Source organism: Meles meles, chromosome 14, assembly GCF_922984935.1.
Source record: "Meles meles chromosome 14, mMelMel3.1 paternal haplotype, whole genome shotgun sequence".
Classification (NCBI taxonomy): domain Eukaryota; kingdom Metazoa; phylum Chordata; class Mammalia; order Carnivora; family Mustelidae; genus Meles; species Meles meles.
The window spans coordinates 25,633,330-25,660,594 of NC_060079.1; the positions used below are offsets into that span (position 1 = coordinate 25,633,330).

Here is a 27,265-nt window from a genome sequence, read left to right on the forward strand (position 1 = left end):
ATGCCATCTTTTTGCCTTCCCTCAGCCTCACTACAGTTTGCCGGGACCTTCCAGAAAGGAGCTTATACACTGGTCTGGAGCCCCAATTTTGGCAGCTGTCACCCAGGGGACACTGCTGGATTGCCTGGTCTAGAGGACAACAGGGTCTATGCTTGTCTCAAAGTAATAATCACAAAGATGTTCACCAAACTTGGGAGAAGAATGAATGTATACAGTGAGAACTTCCGCAGCAAGAATATATAAGGAAGTACCAACTGAAGTCACAGAACTGAAGAATATAATAACTGAATTGAAAAATACATTAGATGGGGGTTCAACAACAGACCAGATGAAGCAGAAGAAATGTTTGGCGATCAAGAGGAGGGCAGTGGGACTCAGAGAGCAACAAAAAGGAAAAAAAATTAAAAAAAAAAAAAAAACAAAAACGAAGCTAGCCTAAGGAACCTATGGGACAATATAAAGTGGCATAACATTAGCATTGTAAGAGTCCCAGAAGGAAGAAAGAGAGAGAAAGTGTTAGAAAATCATGTAAAGATTAAACAACATGCTACTGACCAATGGGCCAATCAAAAAAACCAAAGGAGAAATAAAATACCTTGAGAAAAATGAAAATGGAAATATGACTTACAAAATATATATGACTCAGCAAAAGTAGTTGTGAGAGGAAATTTCATAGGGATTCATGCCTGCCTAAAGAGATAAGAAAAATCTCAAACAATTTAACTTTCTACTTAAAGAAGCTAGAAGAACAACAAACAAAGCCAAACGTAGTAGAAGGAAGGAAATAACAAAGATCAGAGTGGAAATAAACAGAGACTAAAAAGATAATAGAAAAGATCAATGAAACTAAAAGCTAGTTCTTTGAAAAGATAAACAAAATTGACAAACCTTTGGCCAGACCCATCAAGGAAAAAAAAAAAAAGAGTTCAAATAAAATCAGAAATGAAAGAGTGCGCCTGGGTGGCTCAGTGGGTTGAAGCCTCTGCCTTCCTCTCGGGTCATGATCCTGGGGTCCTGGGATCAGCCCTGCATCGGGCTCTCTGCTCGGCAGTTAGCCTGCTTCCCCCTCTCTCTCTGCCTGCTTTTCTGCCTACTTGTGATCTCTGTCTGTCAAATGAATAAATAAAATCTTAAAAAAAAAATCAGAAATGAAAGAGTAGTTACAACTGATACCACAAATACAATGGATCGAAAGAGACTACTAGGAAGAATGATAGCCCAACAAATTGCATAATCAAAAAGAAATGGATATTCACAGAAACTTTCTATGAGTGAATCATGATGAAAAAGAAAATCTGAATAGACTGACTACTAGTCCGGATATTGTATTAGTCATCAAACACCTCCCAACAAATAAAAGTTCATGACACAGTGGCTTCACTGGTGAATGCTACCATTAATATCTGACCTTTTTAAACTCTCCCAAAAAATTAAGGAGGAGGGAATGCTTCCAAACTGATTTTACCAAAACCAGACAAGGATACCACACACACACAAAAGAGTATTACTGGCCAGTATCCCTGATGAACATAAAGGCAAAAATTTTCAACAAAATATTTGCAAATATTGCACACAGATTAGCAAATATTGGGAAATATAACATGAATTCACCAATACATTAAAAAGATCTTGTACTATGATCAAATGGGATTTATTCCAGGGATGCAAGGATGGTTCAGCATTCACATGTCAATCAACATGATACACCACATTAACAAAATAAAGGATAAAAAATATATGATCATCTCAACAGATGCAGGGAGGCATTTGACAAAGTTCAACATCTGTTTTTGAAAAACACTGTCAATAGGGTAGATATAGAGGGAATATATTTCAACATAATAAAGGCCATATATGACAATGTTGTACTAAATGTTGTACTAAATGGTGAAAATCTGAAAGCTTTTTCTTAAGATTAGGTATAAGACAAGGATGTCCTCTCTTGCCATTTCTATTCAACATAGTGTCAGAAGTCCTAGAACAATTAGGCAAGAAAAGGAAATAGAAAGCATCCAAACTGGAAAGGAAGATGTAAGCCTTTCATAATTTGTGACGTGATTTTATATACTGAAAACCCTAAAAATACCACCAAAAAACTCTTAGTTTTTTAATTCAATAAAGAATATGTAAATGAATTCAGTGAAGTTGCAGGGTATAAAATCAACATACAAAAATCTGTTGCATTTCTATACACTAACAACAAACTATGAGAAAGAGAAATTAAGAAAATCCCATTTACAATTGCATCAAAAAAAAATGCTTAGGAATAAATTTAAACAAGATGGTGAAAGACCTGTATGTTGAAAACTGTAAAACATTTATGGAAGAAATTGAAGAAGACACAAATAAATGCAAAGATATCCCATGCTCATGGGTAGGAGGAATTAATATTGCTAAAATGTCCCCATTACCCAAAGCAATATATAGATTCAATGCAATTCCTATCAAAGTCCCAATGGCACTTTTCGCAGAAGTAGAACATATAATCCTAAAATTTGTAGGGAACCACAAAAGACTCTGGATAGCCAAAGCAGTCTTGAGAAAGGAGGACAAAATTAGAGGTATCGTGCTTTCTGTTTTTAGACTATATTATGAAGCCATAGTAATCAAAACAGTCTGATACTGGTATAAGAACAGACACCCAGATCAATGGAAGAGAATAGAGAGCCATATGTATATATGTTCAATTAATTTACAACACAGGATGCAAGAATATACAATGGGGATTAGGACAGCCTCTTTAATAAATGATGTTGGGAAAACTGAATACATGCAAAAGAATGAAACTAGACTACTTATCTTACACAATAGGCAAAAATCAACTCAAAATGGGTTAAAAGCTAGAATGTAAAACATGAAACCGTAAAACTAGAAGAAAACATAGGCCCTAAGCCTCTTGACATTGGTCTTGGCAATGCTTTTCGGATATGACTGTAAAAGCAAAAATAAACAAGTGGAACGACATCAAACTAAAAAGCTGCTGCACAACAAAGGAACCCATCTACAAAATGAAAAGGCAGCCTACAGAATGGGAGAAAATATTTGCAAATCATTTATCTGATAAGGAGTTAATATTCAAAAAATATAAAGAACTCCTACAGCTCAATAGCAAATAAACAGACAATCCAACTAAAATGGACAGGATTTGATGAGACATTTTCCAAAGGAGACATACAGATGGCCAACAGGCACAGGAAAAGATGCTCAACATCACAAATCATCAGGGAAATGCAAGTCAAAACCACAATGAGATGTCACTTCACACCTGTTAGAATGGCTGTCAACAGTAAGCCAAGAAATAACAGGTGTTGGCAAAGGTTGTGAAGAAAAGGGAACCCTTGTGCTTTATTGGGAATGTCAGTTGGTACAGCCACTATGGAAAAACAGAGGTTTCTCAAAAAATTAGAATCACATATGATCCAGTAATTCCATCTCTGGGTAGTTACTGAAAGGAAATAAAAAGAGTAATTTGAAAAGATATATTCACCCCTATGTTGATTGCAGCATTATTTACAATAGCCAACATATAGAAACAATCTAAGTGTCCACAGATGGATAAATGGATAAAGAAGGCGTGGTATATATATACGTAGTGGAATATTCCTCAGCCATTAAAAGAGTGAAATTTTGCCATTTGTGACAATATGGATGGACCTTGAGGTCACTATGCTAAGTGGAGTAAATCAGAGAAAGGCAACTACTGTATGATTTCACTGATAGGTGGAATCAAAGAAACAAAGAAAAGTCATGGTTATGGAGAACAGAGTGGTGGTTGCCAGGAATGAGGAGGGTTTGGGGGAAGAATGAAATGGGTGAAGGGGCTTGGGAGGTAGACTTCAAGGTATGACATGAGTAGGTCAAGGAGATGTGGTGTGCTTCATGCTGGCTATGGTCAATAATATCGTGGGTGCATATTTGCATGTTGCCAGGAGAGTACATCTTGAGAATTCTCATCACAAGAAAGAACAAGAAAAAAACATTTTTTTAAAAAAGATTTTGTTTATTTGTGAGAGGAGGAGAGAGAGTGAGCACAAGCAGGGGGAGCAGCAGGCAGAGGGAGAAGCCGGATCCCCACTGAGCAGGAAGTCTGGTGCCCTGTGGAGCTCCCGCCCAGAACTCTGGGATCATGACCTGAGCTGAAGGCAGACACTTAACAACAGAGCCACCTACATGCTCCTCTTTTTCAAGTTTTTATTTCAATTCCAGTTATCATACAGTGTAATATTAGTTTCAGGTGTAGAATTTAGTGATTCTCCCTTACATACAACACCCGGTGCTCATCACAAGTGCATTCCTTAATGCCCATCACCTATTTAACCCCATCCCACCACCCACCTCCCTCCAGCAACTCTGTCTGTTCTCTATAGTTAAGAGTTTGTTTTCAGGTTTGCCTCTCTTTTTCCCCCATTATGTTCATTTGTTTTGTTTCTTCAAATACACAGTTGAGTGAAATTTTATGGTATTTCTTTTTCTCTAAGTTTAAATAGCATAATACTCTCTAGATCCATCCTCATCATTGCAAATGGCAAGATTTCATCCTTTTTATGGTTAACTAATATTCCATTGCATATATATATCCCATATTCTTTACCCATTCTTCAGTCGATGGGCATATGGGCTTTTTCCATAGTTTGGCTATTGTAGATGATACTGGTACAACCATCAGGGTGCATGTATCCCTTCGAATCAGTACTTTTGTCTCTTTTGGGTAAATACCTACTAGTGCAATTGCTGGATCATTGTAAGCAGTTTTAGACCAGAAGTAGAAAATATGTTTTTGCCATTCTAACATGATAGTAATAAACTTTTTTTTTCTATTTTGGATATTCTTCCATGGCATTTAAGACACTGTACTTTGTTATTTATTTGTTATCTTCCTTTTATATTGATAAAATTTTCTGTTTCTGATGGCAAAAGAAATTATGGTTTATGAATTGTGATTATCAAGCTTTTATTGACTTATTATGACTGTGGTAAAGGCAGTATTAGAATGGATGTATTATGATTCCAAAATTGTGTTTCTTTAACACTGGGTAACCATGGGGCACCGGGATGCCTCAGTTGGTTGAGTGTCTGCCTTTGGCTCAGGTCATAATCCCAGGGTCCTGGGATTGAGCCCCTTGTGGGGCTCCCTGCTCAGCGGGGAGTCAGCCTCTCCCTCCCCCTTTGTACCTCCCTCCCTCGCTTGTGCACATGCTTGTGCTCGCTCTCTCTCACATGCTCTTTCTCAAATAAATAAATAAAATCTTTTTAAAAAATTGGGTAACCTTATTCTCCTATACTCAGATGATTAATACAATGTAAGCTTAACATGTTGAAAACTATCTTGTCAGATGGAAAAGTAAAATCATACCAATTCTTTGAAGGGATTACATGGGAAAAAATTTTTTTTTTAAGATTTTATTTATTTATTGGACAGACAGGGATCACAAGTAGGCAGAGAGGCCAGCACAGGGAAAGGAAGGGAAGCAGGCTCTTTGCGGAGCAGAGAGCCCGATGTGGGGCTCGATCCCAGGACCCTGGGATCATGACCTGAGCCGAAGGCAGAGGCTTAACCCACTGAGCCACCCAGGTGTCCCTACATGGAAATTTTATCTTTGTCATCACCTTTATCAAAACTTTCCTACGAGGTAAATTCCCATCAATGTCCAGCCATATATATATGTATGTATATATGTATGTATCAGTATCTACAACACATTAAAATAGTATTGCTTTCTGCATGTTTCTAAACTTTACCGAATAGTATTGTTTTTTGCATGTTTTAAACTTTATCAAATTAGATCAAATAATTTATCAAATAGTGTACTATATGTATCATTCTGTGACTTAGTGATTTTTGGCTCAAATTATTTTGGACATTTATCTGTATTGATTCTAGATAATTTATTTTAATTGCTATACAGTATATACATGTGATAGTTTATAAATTCTATTGATGGATCCTGTTGATCAATTCTGTTTGCTATTTCTAGTTTTTTGCTACTGCAAATAATTGCATGTATGTTCTAGAATTTATCTAGGCCAGCATTGTCCAAGCCACAAGGCAGGTCTTACTAGTGATCCTCAAATTATTTTAGTAGGTTGAGACCAACATTTTCTTTTAAAAATGAAATAGGAAAGGATAAAATAGGACAGAGTCAGGGTAGAATAAAATAGAGTAAGATAGAAAAAAGTAGAAAAGAAGATATCCCTTAGCACCTCATACAATAAGGGCAAGAATTATTTTGTGAGACTTTTGTTTCAGGTACATATATGTGTCAAAAAAGATTGAGGGGCGCCTGGGTGGCTCAGTGGGTTAAGCCGCTGCCTTCGGCTCAGGTCATGATCTCAGGGTCCTGGGAACGAGTCCCGCATCGGGCTCTCTGCTCAGCAGGGGGCCTGCTTCCCTCTCTCTCTCTCTCTGCCTCCCTCTCTGCCTACTTGTGATCTCTTTCTGTCAAGTAAATAAATAAAATCTTAAAAAAAAAAAAAAGATTGAATGAAAGGCACACTGCTCTGACCTAAATATTGTTGAGTTACTCTTTGAAGTGACTACACCAGTTTACGTTTCTTATGGCAGAATGGGTGTACTATTTGATCTGCATCCTCACTAACACTAGGAGTTTTCCCCCTTTAATTTTGCAGATGTGACAGATGAGATCTATTTCATTGTGATTGCATTTCCATGGTGAATTTGAGCATCTTTTAATATGTTTATCAGTTGTTTCTGTGACTTGCCTTGTCTTTGGCCCATTTCTAAATTGGATTGCTTGGGGTTTTTTCTTACTGATTTTTAGGTATTCTTATCTATTCCGGATGCAAACCCTCTGCGAGCCACCAATTATATATGTTGAAAATACATTCTCTGCGGCATGTTTCCCTTTGTTCATTTTGTCTTTTATTATGCCATATTTCTAAAGTTTTAATGTAGTAAATTTCACCAGTCTTTTCTTGTGGTTTATGCTTTTGTATCTTATTTAAGAAATCTTTCCCAGTCCTGAGGTCATAAAGATGTTTTCTATACTTTCTTCCAAAAATTTCAAAGTTTTGTTTTTTTCACATTCAAGATGACTTCCTTTACATTTTCTATGTTGACATACTACAAATTAAACTTTTTGGGGGGACACTTGGATGGCTCAGTCGTTTAAGTGTCTGCCTTCGACTCAGGTCATGATTGCTGGGTCCTGGGATTGAGTCCCACATTGGGCTCTTTGCTCAGCGGGGAGCCTGCTTCACCCTCTGCCTGCCACTGCTCCTCCGTGTGCTCTCTCTCTCCTACAGCAACAACAACAAAAAAGAGTATGCTTCCAAATTTTTTTTAGTATGTGTTTTTTTCATATGTTACAGTGTCCAAATTGTTGAAGAATGGTCCTAAAACTTACCACGTAAAGTTATAAATGTTATATAAAGGTTATAATGTGTAATAATTGTTTTTTAATAATTGAGCACCTCTATTGCTGTTTTTAATAATAGAGCTAATAGGATTTTGAACTATATACCTATAATGTTATCTTTTTAAAGTTGCAAGATGGTATATTCTTTTTCTACTCTGTTTTTTTGTAATAGAATTTATTTATGCATTTATGTTTTTCAGTCACATTAACTTTATTCTAGAAGACAACTTTACAAGGATCTAGAAGGAGCAGGATTAAAGATGACTGAATACAAGGCTCCAGAAATTTAAAACAATCAGGTACAAAAATTTTTGGATGGTACAGTCCCAGCCGGTCAGTACAAAATAAAACTGGAAGGTACACAGGAAAGCTTAAAATATCTCTACAATGTAGGGGAGGGTCCAGGAGAGGAGTTTTGAAATTGTCCTGAGTTCAGATACTGGCTCTAACCCTGACTGGTAGGTGATGGTTGGTCAAGTTTTTGAAACATATCTGTAAAATGGAGACAATGACCTTATCTGTCACTTTTGGCTACTATAAAGTTTAATGAGATAATATAAGGCCCTTAATACCTGGTATAGGCTAACTATTTATTTTAACTGTTATTGTTGTTGCTGCTGTTATTTAGAATTCATAGATGTGGTATTCTTTATGTATATTGTGGATTTTTAAGAACTGTATGTTGATGTGCTGCTATGACATTGATATTAGTAATAGCCTGGTGAGGGGTGCCTGGGGGGCTCACTCTGTTAAGCATCTGACTCTTGATTTCGGCCAGGTCATGATGTCGAGGTTGTGAGATCAAGCCATGCATTAGGCTCTATGCTCAGCACACACTCACTGCTTAATATTCCGCCCCCCCCCCCGCCCCACCCATCCTCCCCTGCTCACACACATACTCTCTTTCTCTCTCAATAATAATAATAGCCTGGTGAAATCATGTACATAACAGGAGAAGATAACTATAATCCTTACATATATTCCATAAACTGTATTTCTCAAGTTGTGCAAATTGGAGAAGCTAGTTTTCTCTATTATGTTTGATTACATTGAAATAATGTTAGAAAAAAAATCCAACTACTTTCCATAATGCTAGAGAATTCAACAGTTTTTTCATAGTACTGTACAATAGTAATTATTCTTGAATAATTTTTAAATCTTCAACAACATTCTGGCCAATAAAGATGAAATTATACTAATGTTATGTTTAGCCTTAATTGAATTTTACAAATGTTATTTCTTGAAATATGGTAATTTCAATATGCTATTCATACAATTATGTCTTAACTTGATTAGTCAAACAGAATGCCCTATGTTCCACCATTCTAATTTTTAAAGAGTTACTGTACTTGAAATTAATCAAAGGCATTTGATTTCCTTTTCCTTTTCTTTTCTTTTCCTCCTTAAAAAAACCAGGATTTTAAAATGAAAACAAAAAATAGGATATTCAGCTGATTAAAAAAAAAATCTCTGTTAACTGATAACGACTGATTTCCAGGAGATATTGTTAAATGAAAAAAAAAAAAAACAAATTGCTGGAGTATATCAAGTATGCTATTTTTTGTGTAAGGAAGAATTAGGAAATAAAAACACAGACACTTATCTGCCTATTTTTTTTTTAAAGATTTTATTTATTTATTTGCCAGACAGAGATCACAAGTAGGCAGGGGGGCAGGGGGAAGCAGGCTCCCTGCTGAGCAGAGAGCTGGATGTGGGGCTCTATCCCAGGATGCTGGGATCATGACTGGAGCTGAAGGCAGAGGCTTTTACCTGCTGAGCCACCCAGGTGCCCAGTCTGCCTAGTTCTGCAAAAAGACAAAGTAAGAATAAACCAGAAACCAGTAATGGTAGAGGGATGGGATGGGAAACAACAATCCAGGATTGCTGTTCTAGGATCTTAGTGTATTAGCAAGATTTCCCTTCTCCTAGGAACAAAAGTGGCCTACATTACAATGAGGGGCAGTGATAGCTCATCTTTGGTCCCTTTATTTCCTTTTTTTTTCCTTCCCTTTGACTTCCCTTTTTCTACTCTTTTTCCTCTTCTCTTCTACTTTCTTTTTTCCCCCTCCTCTCTTTTTATTTCTTGTTCTAGTAAGCCTGGAATGGATGTGGAAAATGTCGTTCCAATTAGGATGAAACAGAAAGAAAAGAACCTCGATGCAGGCAATCTCCAGTATACAAAAAACTGTATTCAAAGAATGCTTTCAGGGGCGCCTGGGTGGCTCAGTGGGTTAGGACCTCTGCCTTCGGCTCGAGTCATGATCCCGGGGTCCTGGGATCAAGCCCCACATGGGGCTCTCTGCTTAGCGGGGAGCCTGCTTCCCCCTCTCTCTCTGCCTGCCTCTCTGCCTACTTGTGAACTCTCTCTGTCAAAATAAAATAAATAAAATCTTAAAAAAAAAAAAAAGAATGCTTTCAACCAATATATAGTCTTGTGTTCTTCTCCAAGCCATGTCCTGCAGTGGTTATAGTAGTGAATGAATCATGGCCACCTCTCAAACAGCTTGCAAATTAATAGACAAGACAGATCATGTAGGGATAACTGTCACATGAAATTATCTTTCAAAATTGGAACTAGATCAAGTTTTATAAGTTTACAAGTGAGAAAAGTCTAAGTAATTCTTTTAAAAACAAGTATGTCTTTTCTAGACATTAGAAATAATGATTTTGGGGGCACCTGGGTCTTAAGTTGATTAATTGACTCGATTCTGGCTCAGGGCATAATCTTAGGGTGGTGAGGTCGAGCCCCACCTCAGGCTCCTCACTCAGCGTGCAGTCTGCTTTTGAGATTCTGTCCCTCTCCCTCTGCCCTTCCCCTGTTCATACTCTTTAAGTAAATAAATCGATAAATAAATAAATAAATTTTAAAAAGAAAGAATAATGATTTGTATCAGTTGCCACAGTTTGAGCTATAATTATTCTAAATATATGATTATTCCTTATATTCTGAGAGAACTTTTTAATAGCTGAGGAAAACAAACTTTTACCAGTATCCTCATGGGCATATAAAACATTGATAAGGAACATTGTTAAGACTTGACCTTATATTGATTATTGTTTTTATCGGTCTATTATAAGGTTCTAATTGCCTGTAGATAATATAAAATAAAATGTCTTGATGTTAGCCCTGGAAATGTGGATTGTATTTGAGTAAATAGAACCCCAACTAATAAATCAGAAATATCAAAATCATTATTATTATTTTAAAGATTTTATTTATTTATTTGAGAGTGATCACAAGTAGGCAAAGAGGCAGGCAGAGAGAGAGAGAGAGAGAAAGAGAGAAGGGGAGCAGGCTCCCCGCTGAGCAGAGAGCCCGAGAGAGAGTGGGGCTCGATCCAAGGACCCTGAGATCATGACCTGAACCCAAGGCAGAGGCTTTAACCCAGTGAACCACCCAGGTGCCCTAAGAATATCAAAATTATTAAATAAAATTTCATTCAATTGCTTTTGGGAGGAGAGAGAATATTTATTTACATTTATTTTTAGGAATGAGATAGTCAACTATGTAATGATTGAATCACAGTCCAGACCTGCCCTGCAAGAAATATTAAAGGGAATCCTTTGAGCAAAGAGAGAGCCCATGCTGTAGCTCTTTTGGTAGAGCTTCTTCTATGGTTACTCTTAGGTGGTAGAAAGTAATCTTCATAGAGATGATTCATCAAGGCAAGAACATTGAGTGCTGCTGCTACAAAGTTGATGGCTATTGTTGCAGATTTGTTGTTAAGGTCTAGGATAAACAAAGCTCTATTCATTCTTCATCCTTTCATTTTTTCATTCATTCCTCTTCCCACCCCCCTCAGTTTAACAAATCATATACTCTTCAGCAGAGCTGAGAACTGATAAGTCTGCTCGTCACAGTGATTTGGAACTTTCCAATCCCAGAGGAAATTTGACCAAGGTCTAAAAGTTATTTTTTCTTATCTGTAGTAGGTCAACTGTAAAAAGAAAATTTTCTACTTATTTCCTTATAGATTTAAGAATCTTCATTTATCCTGGGATTACTTTTCCAGACCTCTGCAGGAGGATTCCCATAAGAGACCATATGATAGTTCCAGAACAGTTAAAACACCTTTAGCTATTAACGCTCATGCCTAAACCTTAATTCTCTTATCGTCCCTTCACCATATTTGAGCTTAGCTTATTTTCTCTGTTAATTGGAAGTGAAATCATTTTAACCTGCCTAGTTTCATCTGACATACGGGATCCTGATTTTACCACATACTTTTTCCTTAGGGGACTGCACAGGACTGAGTCCATATGGAAGAAGAGCTTTCCCTTTCCTATGGAGAAAGTGGCAAGGTTAGAAAAAAACATACAAACATGCCTTTGGCATGTGTATTTTCTGTTGCATGAACCATGTATCAAACATCTACTGGTCACCCAACAGGAAAATGAGGGAGATAGCATCTGTCATTTGAGGGGCTCACAGTATAGTGGCTCAGATGCAAACAGATAATAATCGTGGGTATATAGCATGCTACAGGGGCCGGCAGAAAGCTGTGGGGATTAGCTGAGGGGTAGAGCAGGGTTCCCAGAAATGGTGCTCTTGGAGCTTTCACAGATAACACTGTCCTGCAAAAGGATCTGAGTTGAATAATGTTTACTTCATTGCCTGAGACTTAACAAAATTATAAAATACCTAATCTTAGATGACATAGTCTTAATTCACCATAGATATTCTTTGACTTATTCCTTCTCCTTCACAGCTCAACATTACAGTGAACCAGCTTAACTCCTGTGTATGCAACTCATACACAGGAACTCATGTTAAAATTTCACATCTTTCAGCGTGCACGTTGATTTCTGTCTTGTGTTCATTTTATTAAATTGACACAAAATCTGTTCTTTACTGTTAGCAGCTTGATACTAAATGCCACTATTTTTCATTTTTCTGTTTTCTGCTGTTTTTAAATAAAGTATGGTCAAAACACAATAAAAGATGTAAATAATTATATGGTCAAAACACAATGAAAGATGTAAATAATCATAAAAAGCCAGCATAGTTTACAAAGATGGCAAAACTTCTAAAACCAAACCATAGCATTACTGTGTGCTGACTTGAAGTGTTCGTTTGTGAGCTCTTAAAGCAAAATAGAAAATTAGCTTACAAAGTAATGCATAGAACTTGAGAATCTTTTAAATGTTAGTAGAAAAATTCCTAATTTTTCCCAGGAAGAACAGATTTTGTAAAATAAGAGAGTAACAGAATTAGCGATGAAGTGACTATTACATATAAAGTGTTGTATTGCCAGAAAGTTCTCCAAAGGCAAGTTATTCGTGGGTTTTTTAAAATAACTTTTTTGTTAGTCGTGCTCAACAGGTAATTTTGGTTCTGTTTCTAGGTGCTGTATTTTAAATGTAGTTTAGTTGTCTTAGAGTTGAGTGAAGTATCATAATCTGTTCAGTTCTTCGTTTGGGTGGAGAAGCAGAATTCTGTAGGTAGCCCACACTCAAAGGAGTAATAAAATGCATCTTGGTCTCTAATTTTATAGAGCTGTGTTTCCCTAATTATATTTTCCTTGAGCTAATATTAAAATTTTGCCACTTTGCAATTCTCAAACAGAGGCCAGTGAAAGATGGGGGAGAGAGGCTGGATGTAAAGGAAAGTAAAGGAAAGCTGGCCAGGGAATAGTTCCTGCCTGTAGTAGTAGTATGTGCAGGAAGGAGGGTTACCTGGGCCAAATGAGGACTGAATTCTAGGGACATGGTCTTGATGACTTACTGTGTGCACTGTTAAGCTCTCACTCCCTGGTAGTGCTTTTCCCCCATGCAGATTTTTTTGTTGCTTGCCCTTGACTCTGGCTCAGCGGGTCCCTTACTTACCAGTTGGGCACAGAGGTGGTTGGGTGCCTTCTGCAGAGATGGCTGTTGTCGTGCAGGCTGGCTGTTTCTCCCCTGGGAGCTGTGTGAATCCTGTGTTACCTCCACTCTTGTTACATATACAGAGTCTCCACATACATGCAGTATATGTCCATGTTTGCAATACATGTAACATGTACAGCTATGTACACTCATGAGTGTGTTGTCGAGAAGTATTTTTCTTCTGAGAACACAGGTGCTGCAATTCCTTGAGATGGATAGGAAGTATTTACCTCTGAAACGTGGAAGTGTATGCCTTTCACAAATTAAGTCATAAGTTCCTCCAAGAAATAACTCCCCCACAAGACTTAGAAAGCAAATTTTTTTTTGATGATTCACCTCCCAGAGCCAGCCTTCTGACAGACATTTAAAAGCAGTGTATTCACACCTCCATTGTACCCAGGTTATATTGTAAGTATTCGTTTTCTGTTAAATTGTGAGCTCCTTGAAGGGAGCGATTGTGTTTCATTTTTCTACCTTTCGTATCTGGCCCTTAATACATGTTCAGTGATACTGTCACACCTGATGTTCTTTTGACTTGTGGCAACCTTTAACGGATGTATGACTGCAGGTAACACTTCCACACGCACGCACGCACGCATGCGCGCACGCCCTAGGATCCCAGTGGTTAGTAGAGTCATGGGGTGGGTACTAGAGGTTTGGTACAAGTGAGTCAGGAAGAAAGTTCAGAACCAATGGTCTGTAGACAGGTGTTTTAGGAGCTTGTTGGATTTACCACCTGATTCTAGGCATCTAAGAAAACCACTGGATTTTTGTAGCAGGGCAGGTTGAAATCCAAAGATCTGCTTGAAAGGAGAAAATGAGGTGGGAATGCTTATTTTCTCTTTGTATATTGCTGTCTGCCCTGTTCATGGAAGGTAGCCCACAGTGTGTATTCTTGCCCTGTTCGTTAAGGACTGGATGAGAACAGCCAAAGCCTTGCAGTTGTAAGCTAGATCTTCCAGTGGTATGACTTTATATGTGAACTTTTTTCTCTGCAAATGTGCTATATGGAAAGCAGTCTTTAGAAGCAAGTGATCTTGGAAGATTTCTTAGTCTTCCTTTGCCTCAGTTTCCTTGTATTTAAAATGAGGATGGCGATATCTATGCCCTGTATTTGTGATTAGAAATAATATGTAAGAATTCTTTTAACTAGCACACTAGTTCATCTATAAATATTTGATGCCACATCCCAAACATTGTTCTTTTTGAAAGTGAGAGACTTAAATAGGAAAAAAATTAAAATGCAGACCCCAGAGAAGATAAGATTCCTTCGTGATATAAGGAGGTAGGTGATTTATGGTAGATTGGACTAAAAGCTAACATAAGGAGAGATTCTGCCCTTAGCTCTATAGTGGCCTTGGGTGCTGCCCAAAAGATAACCAAGGACTTCATTCTCCAGACAGGGTCTTAGAGCTTGAGTGGCATGCTGAGGGCAGCATCTGGCTTTGGCATCAGGGGAGCTCATCCTGCTTCAGGCGCTGCCATTAACTCAGGAAGATGCTGTTTACAGTTACAGGCTGCCTACCCTCTGTATTCTTTCTTAGGGCTGCCTTAACCACAAACTGGGTGGCTTAAAGCCATAGACATTTATTCTTTTATAGTTCTGGAGACTAAAAGTCTGAAATTAAGGGGTCAGCAGGGCCATACTTCTTGAAGGCTCTGGGGAAGAAGCCTTCCTTTCTTCGTCCCAGCTTCTGGAGGTTTCTGTCAGTCCTTGGGGGTTCCTGGACCTGGAGGTGATTGCTCCAGTCTCTGCCTCTGTGACCACGTGGGCTCCTGTGCATGGTGTGTTGCTTCATATGTGGTGTCAGCTTGAGTGGGCCACTGGTGCCAGATTAAAGGCTGCTTCTGGGTGTGTGTGTATGTGTGTGTGAGTGTTTCTAGACAAGAAGAGTTTCTGAATTGGGGAACTCAGTAAATGGTTTGCCCTCCCCGGTGTGGGTGGGTATTATTCACGGTGCTAAGGAACTAAATAGAACAAAAGAGAGGAAGGAGGCATTCATCCCTTTTTTTCCCTGTTTCACTGATTGATAGGGGTCATTTCACTTCATCTTTTCCTGCCCTCAGACTGGGATAGACATCACTGTCTCCCCTGGTTCTCAGGCTTTCGGGTTCATTAAATTATGCTACCAGCCCTCCTGGGTCTCCAGCTTGCAGATGGAGATCATGGGACTTCTGAGTCTCCACCATCTTGTGAGCCAAGTCATCATAATGTGTGTGTGTGTGTGTGTGTGTGTGTACACACACGCATACACTCTCCTGACTCCTAAAGTGGGTGGGACAAATATGCTTTCATATCTGCAGAAAATAAGTAGCTAGTCCAATCAGCTTTCTACCAGAATTCTTTCCTGGTAAGGTTGACTTAATAGCTGATGGGAAAGACAGGCCTCAGAAAATCCTTTGCTCCTTTAAATTCAGCAGGAGTACGGTGACATGCCATTTGAAAGTCACAATGGCTGTTTATGCACCTTATTGTAATCCTCAAAGTTTTGAAAGCTGGAAAGCACATACGTAAAAATGTTTCCAGTAGAGCAAATAAATAAAAGTTCTCTTTAAGGGGCGCCTGGGTGGCTCAGTGGGTTAAAGCCTCTGCCTTCGGCTCAGGTCATGATCTCAGGGTCCTGGGATCGAGCCCCGCATCGGGCTCTCCGCTCAGCGGGGAGCCTGCTTCCTCCTCTCTCTCTGCCTGCCTCTCTGCCTACTTGTGATCTCCGTCTGTCAAATAAATAAGTAAAATCTTTAAAAAAAAAAAGTTCTCTTTAAAACAGCTTTACAGTGTCCACATAGTATGCTCTTATGAGAGCACAGGAGCTTATGATCTTAACGTATGCTTTTATGGGTTTGTTTCCCCCCTCACCAACCCCAGTTTCTATGTTGAAACCCAACCCCCAAAGGTGGGGGTTATTAGAAGGTGGGACTTAGGGACGTGATTAAGTTATGAAGGTGGAAGCCTCATGAATGGGATCAGTGCTTTATAAAAGGGTCTCCAAAGAGATCCCTGCCCCTTCCATCCCATGAGGAGGACATTGTGAGAAGGCAGTGACTATGAAGCGGGAAGGGGGCCTTCATCAGAATATGAGCATATTGGTGCTTTGATCTTGAAATTCCCAGTCTGCAGAACTATGAGAAGTAAATTTTTGCTGTTCATAAACCACCCTGTGTGGCATGCTGTTAGAGCAACATAAATGTACTCAGACACCCCAGGACCCCAAAAGGTGACCTTATTTGCAAATGGGGTCATTACAGATGTGCCCTTATGAAAAGGGACAGTTTGGGCCAAGAGATGGACGTGCATGCAGCAAAGATATGAAGACACAGGGAGAAGATGGCCATCACAAGCCAAGGAGAGAGGCCTAGGTCCTTCCCTCACAGCTCTCAGGAGGAACCAAACTAGCAGATACCTTGACTTTGAACTTCTAGCCTCCAGAACTGTGAGAAAATAAATTTCTTTTCTCAGCTTGTGGTACTTTGCTGTGGCAGCCCTAGCAAACAAATACATTCTTTGTGGGTGTATATTCCTAGCAATCCCCAAACCTGAGGGGGTGGGGAGGTGGATGGATGAGGGAAGCCACTAACTGCTTGACTGACAGTCAGAATGGACCCAAGAACCGAAACTTCTGGACTGGTTCCTTGGTGTCACCTTCAGCATCGTTCTTTTCCAAGAGCGCATTTGTCAAGACTTAGGTGCCTGATGAAATCCCCGTGCCCTCTCAGTTTTTTCTGCCTTTCCTGCCTTTCCAACCAGCCTAGTTTCCAGAGCTACATTTAAGACATAGCACTGAAAGTACAGAAGTCAGCCTTGGATGGTTCTTGTGGCCCTGAGGAAAATTAGTAGGTGAGATCTGGTCCTAGCCGGGGTCACTGGCTCTTGGTTGCTTTGAGAGCAGGACTGAAGCAGTGGGCTTCTCATGACAGTTCCCGTAGCTGTGAGGGGCCTCTCAAAACTAGAAAGAACGAGCCCTCCTTGAGCCGGTGCTGACTTCCACAGAACTCAAAGGGGAAGGGAAAAAAAGTATTTTTTAATTAATAGTCTTAGAGTGTGTGTGTGTTTGTGTGTGTGTGTGTGTATACACACATATGTTTTAAAATTTTATTTATTTTTTATTTATTTTTAATTTTTTCCTTTTCAGCCAGTACAGGCTACTCTGTCATCTTTGAAGATGTTAGATGTGGGAAAGTGGCCAATTTTCTCCCTTTGTTCTGAGGAAGAACTGCAGTTAATTCGTCAGGCCTGTGTCTTTGGCAGTGCTGGCAATGAAGTTTTATATACTACAGTAAATGATGAGGTAAATTTTGAAAAAGAAATTCAGACACTTACAGTAATGGGTTTGCTAAGTTGAAGATCTTGGGGAGGGGGGGACTAAGGAATTAGGTTTTAAAAAAGGCATGGAGGGTGGATTCTTACTTATTATATAATGTTATACAATGAAGCAATAATAATGGGTTTGTCAGAAATAGAAGTGCTTGAACTAACAGTGGTTTTCCCCTCAGATTTTTGTGCTTGGCACAAACTGCTGTGGCTGTTTGGGATTAGGTGATGTCCAGAGTACCATCGAACCTCGGAGACTGGAGTCTTTAAATGGCAAAAAAATAGCCTGCCTCAGCTATGGGAGTGGCCCCCATATTGTCCTTGCAACAACAGGTAACTTGGGACACACTGTAGAATTTTAGCTACTGACTTTTTTATTGGTAAACAAGACTTAGGACCACCCCTTAAATCGAGAACATACTTTTTGATTGGGTAGGAGTTTCTGGCTCTGCCCTGTGAACGTTACCTTGGGTAACATGAAATATGAACATACCTGAATATCAGAGTAAGATAGTAGAGCAGAGGGAATCTGGCAACTATTGGCATTTTTGATGTGAGAGTGACAGTGCTGTAAGCCTAGTAAACCCCTTTTATTTATACTTTAAAAGTTGAACTATTATTGCAGTAAAATGCTGAATTCACTCTGAACTGTCTGAACTTGAGATCCCTGATCTACTAATTAAGACACTAGAGCTAAATTCCAAGATGCCCTCTAACTTCTAGCACTCTGAGATTCTGACCATCAACAGTGACTCATGACTATATTTGATAGTAGTAGTATAAGGAATTAAATAGTCTCATGGCTGTTTCATGAATTCACACTAATAGGACATTATAATTAAATCATACTTTAGCATTTTTCTTAAGCTGAGTATTCATTTTATTAGTATTCTTTGAACTGAAAATAAAGTTTATAAACACTTTTGTAAACTAATTTCACATAAATTTTAGGGAATTTTGGTTGCCAGTAATAGGCTAGTTTTTTTTTGGACCACCTCTTCACTGCAAACAACTAAAATTTCTAATAATATATTAAAATTTTTTTCATAGAGGCATTAAAGCACTGACAAGGCAGAGAGAAATTATTGGATCATATTTAAGAGAAAGTGTGAACTAAGGTTAAAGGGGAACTTAAAGCTAGTTTTGCCTTAAGGGTATCTGCCTCTCCACATAAATGGAGTTCTGGTTTGATGTCCTCACGAGGTAGAAGGGATCTAACAGGTTATGCGAGGCCCACAAAGGACTACAATCTAGGGAAAAGGATGGGCTAGCTCTCCCATTTCTAAGGCACTGAAAAGAAAAACCCTTGGCTGTGAGCAAAAAAGGAGGAAAAAAAAGAAAAGAAAGTAAACCCCTCCCTGAAGGGTTGTAGTCATGGATTTGTATTCCAGTTCACATCAGACTGGGCTGTCCAAGAAATCTCAAGCCTTGGATTTATCAAAGAAGTACCTTTAAGTGCTTAGTGGCACTGAACAGAAGTTAGTGTAGGTCCTTTCTGCAAGAAGGTACTTTCACTTCATCCTAGGCCTGAGGAATTATAATGCCATTGAAAAATGAGTGTTCAATGGCAATTAGCAGCACATAGTCAAAGATAATCAGGTACACAAGGAAATAAGACACCATGAATAAGAACCAGCAAAAAAAAAAAAAAAAACAGCAAAAACTGACCAACTGACCACTTAGTATCAGATTATCAGATATGAGAACTGTCAGATACCAGTTACAATATGGCTATATTTATTACTATATATATTTATTTATTGTTTGAGAAAGTACAAAGTGATCTTGAAGATACCTGCAGAGATCAAAGAAGATTTGAAAAAGAACCAAATAAACAATACAATTATCAAAATGAAAAAGTCAGTGGGCAAGTTTTATAGCAGTTTGGACATAGCAAAAGAAAATAAACTGGAAGATTAGAAGAAATTATCTAGAATGTAGCACAAAGAGATAATATGGTAGAAAATACAGACAAAAGGAGTATATACTGTATGACTCCATTTATTTAAAGTCCAAGAACAGGAAAAATGAATTCTCTTATTCAAGATTATATATCGGGAACTTTTGGAGTGAGCATCAGGTTGTATTTTTTGACCTGAGTGGTAGTATATGGGTGTGTGTTTTATAATTATTTATAAAGCTGCATATATATTTTATGAACTTTTCTGAATATGTATTATACTACATAATAAATAATATAATAACAACAATTTTAAAATTAACTTGATCATTTTATAGATAAGAATATAGGCCCAGAGAAGTTAAATGATCTTCCCGTTATCCTTCGACTTTCAATCTAATGTTTCTTCCTCTTACTCTTATAGCATTTCTCTGCCATTTATTAAAAAACCTATCTTCCAGCTATTATAATTGCATCCATTTAAATTTCATCTTGCTGCTTTGAGATAGAATATAGTTTATATTTTCCAAATGTTATCTTTTATAGAATGAGTTTGGTGCTTTTGCACATGAATTTTTAGTTTTCATTCATGGAGGTGTTTGCAATATGTATGTTCATATAATAAAGTAGATGTTTTGAAAGCTGGTTGTATTTCTTTTTATTTTCAGAAGGAGAAGTCTTTACCTGGGGTCATAATGCTTATAGCCAGCTGGGCAATGGGACAACTAATCATGGTTTAGTGCCCTGTCATATTTCTACTAATTTGTCAAACAAGCAAGTCACCGAAGTTGCCTGTGGGTCTTACCATTCTTTGGTGCTAACATCTGACGGAGAGGTGAGACTAGTTAGCAAAAATCTCATTGATTTTTTTCAACAAGATTATATAGATTATTATAGCAGTCTTAGAAATGTGATCATTTAATTAAAATAACCATCTTCCTCAAATTCAGCCTTATTCTTATTAGCAATTCATAGTCCTGGTGGTTATATCACGAAGTGTACCTTTATGTAGTAGGGAATTCTATAACTACAAAATTTAAAAGGCTTTGATGTTCCTTCTGTATTACTCTGCTCAAGGGTTTTATCTGCAAGAGGAAAAAATCCCACAATGCTGGAAAATATGGTTAAGGTAAAGTAGATATTTTAATAATATTATGTGATATCTGAGAATAATTATTGCTATTTGCATAGATACTACCAATAACCTAATTTTATGAAGTAACGTATTTTGTAAGAATGAATTTTATAAAAATTCTCTACCTGTGGTGTGAGCAGAGAATTTGAGAGCCAAGAGGAGACCCAGTTGAGACACTTAATGAATTAGCATGTTTCATTTTTCAATTCCCAGGTATTTGCCTGGGGTTATAACAACTCCGGGCAGGTAGGATCTGGATCAACAGCCAATCAGCCGATCCCTCGAAGAGTCACGGGCTGCCTGCAGAATAAAGTAGTTGTGAACATAGCATGTGGGCAGATGTGTTCAATGGCAGTGGTGAACACGGGGGAGGTAAGAAAGTGGTTTCGTATGTTGTTTAAAAAAAACCCAGTTGTCTTATTGCTGTCATACCGACATGACACGTTTCTCAACAGAGTGCTTGCTTGCTTCTGTTTTTCATGGGCATTGAGTCTCTGGTTTTCCCTCAGGTCTATGTCTGGGGTTACAATGGAAACGGGCAGCTTGGACTTGGCAGTAGCGGCAACCAGCCAACTCCCTGTAGGATAGCAGCTCTGCAAGGCATTCGTGTCCAGCGGGTATGTCCGCCGCTCGTTTATGTGCGCCTGTTTTCAGTCTTGAGTGGCAAAGATGCCAATGGACACAGTTTTCTTGGCAGATGAAGAGTTTAGCTGCTTGATGTTTTTCTTCATTGAAGTAAAGGCTAAAGCTCTATTTCCCTGACTTAAGTTATAGATGTTCGTCAGAAAATTTATGTTTCTAGGCCAGTCTCCCATGTAGCTGTTGGAACATAAATTGTTACGATGTTTTCCAAGGAAACTTTGGCAGTATATATCGAGAGCCTTGAAAATATTTATACCCTTTGTTCTATAATTTTATTCCTAGGGTATTATCTTAAGGAAGCAAAAAGAAAGACACTTCTGGAATTAGTGGAAAAGATTTTTAAAAAAAGAAGGAAAGAGAAAGAAAAAGGAAAAAAATGTTAAATTCAATAAATAAATAATAGATATAGCATAATCTAGTCAAATAATATATTAATGGTTAAGTAAATTATACTAAATCTGTATGAATGGGAATGATGTTTACGAAGGGTTTTTAATGATATGGAGACAGTGTTATGTGATGTCAATAGAAATAAAGATATAGATATGATGCATGGAGGCATGGTACATATCCCTATTCTGTATAGAAGTAGAAAAATAATCCTGATTTTGAGATTACTTTCATATTTATACTTTTCTTTATTTTTTCCACATCATTTTTACCTTTACAATAAAAAAGGGAAAAATTCTTAAAAAGTAAAAATGTGTTCCGTATTCACTTCATACACCTTGATCTCTGTGAGCATAATGAACGCCATAGTAAAGCTGAACAAAGCAGACTCATGTCGCCATAGGACTCGTGTTGAACTTACTGCAGTTTTGGCGACACACAGGCTAACCTGGTTCTGGGCAAGTACCGGTTACCTTACTGTTTTGCCTCTCTGAGCAGGCTGCTTCTTCTTCTTCTTCTTTTTTTTTTTTTTTTTTTTTTTGCATCTTTGATTCTTAACTTATCTTGTGAAAGCATATTTGCAGGCCTAAGTGGATTTGGTTTTTCTCTTTCCAGGTGGCCTGTGGCTATGCACATACTTTAGTGTTAACAGATGAAGGCCAAGTGTATGCTTGGGGTGCAAATTCTTATGGCCAGTTGGGCACTGGCAATAAAAGTAACCAGTCCTATCCTGCACCTGTCGTTGTGGAAAAGGACAGGTAATATATGCATTTTCAAAATAACATGCGTGTTCTTTAGCGATAAAACAGAACATAGACATGATATAGAATTATGGGGAACTTGCTGCTAATATTAGAAGATTCTTTCATGAGAGCGTTCATTCCTTTTTAAAATTGGCTTTTGGGGGTGTGTAAGTGGCTAGTTGGTTGAGCAGCGGACTCTTGTTTAAGGCTTGGGTCACTGTCTCAGGGTCCTGGGATCACGCCCCTCATCGGGCTCCATGCTTAGTGGGGAGTCTGCTTGGGGAGTCTCTCTCCCTCTGGCACTCCCCACACTTGTGCTCTCTCTCTCTCAAATAAATAAATCTTTTAAAAATAAAAAAGTAAAATAAAATTGGCTTTTGAACTGTTGGAGAGTTTGCACGTTAGACATTGTACTTACCTGTATTTCAGCTGCTCTACACTAATGACAAGGACTAACCCTGCAATGGCTGTCCCACTTTATTCTGCTCCCTCACAAATTACCTTTTCCTCCTTATTGTTTTCTGTTTTGTATTCTTAAGAGGAAGTTAAATAATGTTTGATGTCAATCTTCTGTGGCTTAGGAAAACCAAAGTACCTCAAATGGGATAGGGTACCAAGCTATTTACTCCGCTACTTATAAATGTGCCAGTTGATTGCTGCGCCTGGGTGGCTCAGAGGGTTAAGCCTCTGCCTTCGGCTTGGGTCATGATCTCAGGGTCCTGGAATCAAGCCCCGCGTCGGGCGCTCTGCTCAGCGGGGACCCTGCTTCCCCCTCCCTCTCTGCCTGCTTCTCTGCCTACTTGTGATCTCTCTCTCTCTGTCAAATAAATAAAATCTTAAAAAATAAATAAATAAATAAATGTGCCAATTGAAAGGATAGGGCTGTTTCATTCTTTTAGCTCTCAAGCTATCATTGTGAGGAAGTGTAAAATGGTTAGAAAATTGAGACTTAGTTTTGCCCACTTGTTTGCAAGGTTGTGTTAAGTAGTTAGCAAATCCAGAATTTTTCCCCACGTTATCCTACTATTGCTGAAAGCCTTTTGAGTGCCTCAAACATGGCTATCTCACTGCTTTTTCATTCTGCATCTTTTGACACACTACAATGGAACAAAAATATCTCATTGGTGTTTTTGGTAAACCAGGGCTGCAATCATTGTAGAAATTAATACTGCTATTTCCTTTTTTATAGTGAATATTAATTTTGGTTACATCTGATTCTAAAGTAAAAATATGGACACAGAGATGATCTTTCATTTGTGTCTAGTTCTTTTATATTTTCCTGTTGGAATATTTAACAATGAATGGGAAGAACCAGAGATTGTCATTTTTCAGCCTCCTTGATTTTCAGTTGTTATAAGCTTGGCTAATTTTGTTTAACCTGTGTCAAATAGGTTGTGTTTTTTTTTTTTTTTTTTTAAAGATCTGTTCTTGGTTTCTTTCCCCAAAATCTTAGAATAAGACCCTGGACCTCTTAAGAACTGGGGAGAAGGAGGGGGACTGGAGGTCAGGAACCGGTAGACTTACGTCCGTGCACACAGCCATGCTAGTTGCATTTTCTCCCTCTGGACTTGACAAGTCCACTGCTGTGTGCCCGCCAGCAACTTGCCCCATGTCGCGTTGCTGGTCCCCGATCGCCCCAGTCTGAGCGTCAGGTCTTCTGATTCTAGTCCCGCTGGGCCAGATGGATTATAGGACAGCTTGGTGGAGAAGGCAGGAGAGGTAGAAAAGCAGGGCATGGGAGTTACGGAGTGCCAGCTCCGTACCTAGTACCTGAGAGTATTGCTTTTTTGTCTGTTTTTAAAAACTCCAATTAAAAAAGAAATCTTTTAAACTTTTTTCAGATTTTGAATTATAAATGTAAAAAAAAAAGTGGAAATAGCCAAACAGTTGACTGCTCGCTGTTGTCCACATAATCATTATTTTGGCTGTAATATCATGGATGACGGGCGCCTGGGTGGCTCAGTAGGTTAAAGCCTCTGCCTTCAGCTCAGATCATGATCTCAGGGTCCTGGGATCAAGCCCCGCTTCGGGCTCTCTGCTCCTGCCTACCCCTCTCTCTCTGCCTTTCTCTCTGCCTACTTGTGATCGCTGTCAAATAAATAAATAAATAAATAAATAGAATCTTTAAATTAATAAATAAATAAATATCATGGACGAACACTTGAAAGAGATAGTCCTGCCTTTCTCTTTCCATGCCTGAATTCGCTGTGGTCAGCCCTGAGTTTGCAGGCTCTCCACCACATGAATATTGCGAGGGAGGAATTTGTAATTCTGCTGGGACTTGTTTTGCACGCACCCACCCTTTTCAGCAACTGAAACTTACACAGATATGTTATGACTGATCTCTCAAGAACTCACTTCTGACTCTTGCCCATTTCAGGGAACTTTGACTGATGAGAAACAAAAGGATTAAATTTAGGGTGGGGTGGATCTTCAGGTCCCAGTTACCTGTGCACAGAAGTGGAAAGTGAAAATCTGTCTACACTAGATCCTTTGCTCAAATGACAACCCAAGGAAAAAACCTTTTAAAAATGTTCCCACAGAGGTCTACTTCTGATGAAGAATGCTAATAACATTTGTTAGCAAATTATGTTCACGTAAAAGTAATTTTAATGACTAAAGTGATTCTCTTCTCTCTAATCTAGTCATTCCCAATCTTTCTGAAGTCTCAGTACTTTGATTTACCAGCATTTGTCTTTGTTCCTGAAGTTTCATAAAAGCATATTTGAAGTTAAATTGATTTAAAGCTAAGTTTGCCTTGCGTTTTCGTGAATTTTTGTGACACCTTGTGACAATTGGTAATATGTTGGTGTCTCACAAAGCCAGGCTTGGGAGTCACTGCTCTGGACCCTTTATTATCATTCTTTGTTCTCCACTCTTCTTCTCACTCACAAATTACCTTTTTTCTCTCCTCACTGTTTTCTGTTTTACATTCTTCCTCACTCCCTGCGTTTTCATTTCTAGTGCCACAGCCATTAAGCTGCGGTTGTTGGGAATCATTCTGTGGAGGGGACACGAACCTCATTTATTAGGAACGTGTAATACCTTCTTTTCAGTACACATGGCTGCAAACTCAAGTGTGAAATATGCCAGACATCCTGCCAGGGAAGGTTAGCTCGGTTCAGTCACCGTCTGTTGCATATTACACTGGAAAATCTGAGCTTCAGAATTTGCTTCTTGGTGTGAATCAGATTTAAGAACTGATCACCTTCGGCCACAGCAGGGTGCCTTGGCAGTGGGTTGGGTCCCACGCTTAGACCTGATGGTTCCCTCTAAACTTTCTCCGCTCTTGTTCCTGTAGCAGCTGCTGCCGTCAGCCACGCCCGTGCCCCACCCCTGACTTCCCGGGTGCTGCTAGGTGTTCCAGGTAAACATCCTGAGGCCCTGCTTAGGGAAGGCCAGCGCTCCGCAGCCTCCCGTATCCCGACCCCTTTGCCATGTCTGTCCCACCCTCTCTCCACCAAGCTGTGGCAAAGCTGTGCCACCAAGTGTGGCAAAGAAAAGACTCCTTACTCCTTTTCTGTGGAGGCTCATAAGGAAATTTCAGAAGAGAATGTAGGAATTAAATTATTTTGGTTTTCTGAGGTTGGGTGGAAAAACAGTGTTGTGTTTCCATCAGTTACATTTTTCATAGAACATTATCAGGGGAAAGAGATTTTAGGTGGTCTCCGAGAGTTCCTGCAGCCACTGTAAACACTTGAGTCACCAGAAGAGAATGGTTCTGCATGTGCCCTATGCTGGGTAGCTGATTTCATTTACTCTTCACCACAAGGCTGTGAAATGAATGCTACCTTATCTTCTGCTCCCCTCGCTTTTTTTTTTTTTTAAGACAAAAGAATAGATGATAAGTGTCAAAGTGACTTGGCTCCACCGGCTGCTGTCTGACCCCCTGCCCATCTGCTTCAAGCCGTGTAAAATGAAGTGTGTTGCTGTCCTCACGTTTGGTGTACCATGTGAGGGTAGATGGTAATAGTAGGGGCCCTTTTTTTGAATAAATGTATTTATTCTATTTCATTCCCCTTTTTTCCTTATTTGTTGAAAAGAGAAGCCAAGCAGGATTGGCCATTTTCCCTGTGCCGGCAAGGAATGTTTTTAGTAAAGCGCACAATAGAGGTTTGGGCCCATTCACTGACTTAAACATGCAGGTAGGAACGGTCTCACTATCTGAATTGATCATTGGAAATGTGTAGTCTCTGTATGAGGGAGACTTCGCCACTGAGAACGCTTGGTAGTAATTCTGTAAAGAAACTTCTACCGTTAGCTACTATTTGTACACTGTGCTTGGTGTTTGACATTTTATCATTTAATTCTCACGTACTAGCCTTGCAGTGTGATGAAACTTGAGTCTCCTAGAGGCTTAGGAGCGTTCCCACAGTCACATGGCCTAGTGGTGGAGCTAGGATGCGTCCCTAGGTCTGTTTGACTCCAGTGCCTAGGCTCTTATCTGTGGCACATCGTAGCCTCGGTTCTAGTACTCCTGTCTTCAAGAGCTGAGAGCTGCCCTTGAATAAATGAGTAAAATTGCTTGGGCCACACATGAAAACAATATACTTCAGCCTTTGGAGGCGAGCCATCTCCAGCTTATATGATGACCATCTTCCGTCCTTAGTTGGAAAACATCCAATTAAAACAAGCGGTAGAGGGATGTCTCCATCCTTCCATTGCTAGCCTGTCAATGGGGTCTTTCCCACTCTTCAGTCACTCTGTGTTGTTGAGTCTTTCCCAATTAGTCAATAAAATGACCTGTAAATTGCTTAGTAAGATACCATATTAGGGAGAGAAACACACTTAGAGAGAAATAAGCCAGTGATTCAGCCTGCCAGCAACTTATAATCTAGCTGAAGAGCTAAGACATACGTCCCAGAGAGGATAAGGGCCAGACTGCAGTGATGTAGACAGGATATG

At 39.0% G+C, this 27,265-nt stretch overlaps 1 protein-coding gene across 6 annotated transcripts in view; it reads left to right on the top strand.

The window, feature by feature from the left end:
- RCBTB2 (RCC1 and BTB domain containing protein 2) overlaps positions 1-27,265 on the top strand; it is a 55,695-nt gene that overhangs the window by 16,474 nt on the left and 11,956 nt on the right. For 2 of the 6 annotated variants that reach the window (XM_045978067.1, XM_045978066.1), the window contains exons 2-10: positions 7,577-7,675; positions 11,613-11,678; positions 17,372-17,527; positions 17,733-17,883; positions 20,119-20,285; positions 20,799-20,957; positions 21,095-21,202; positions 22,233-22,375; positions 25,662-25,727. In XM_045978067.1, coding sequence (XP_045834023.1) covers positions 11,637-11,678; positions 17,372-17,527; positions 17,733-17,883; positions 20,119-20,285; positions 20,799-20,957; positions 21,095-21,202; positions 22,233-22,375; positions 25,662-25,727 — 992 coding nt within the window. In that variant the 5' untranslated portion in view covers positions 7,577-7,675; positions 11,613-11,636. Of the gene's footprint in view, positions 1-7,576; positions 7,676-11,612; positions 11,679-13,560; positions 13,650-17,371; positions 17,528-17,732; positions 17,884-20,118; positions 20,286-20,798; positions 20,958-21,094; positions 21,203-22,232; positions 22,376-25,661; positions 25,728-27,265 lie in introns of those variants that run through there. The other 4 variants (XM_045978070.1, XM_045978069.1, XM_045978068.1 and 1 more) reach the window with 3 other exon arrangements.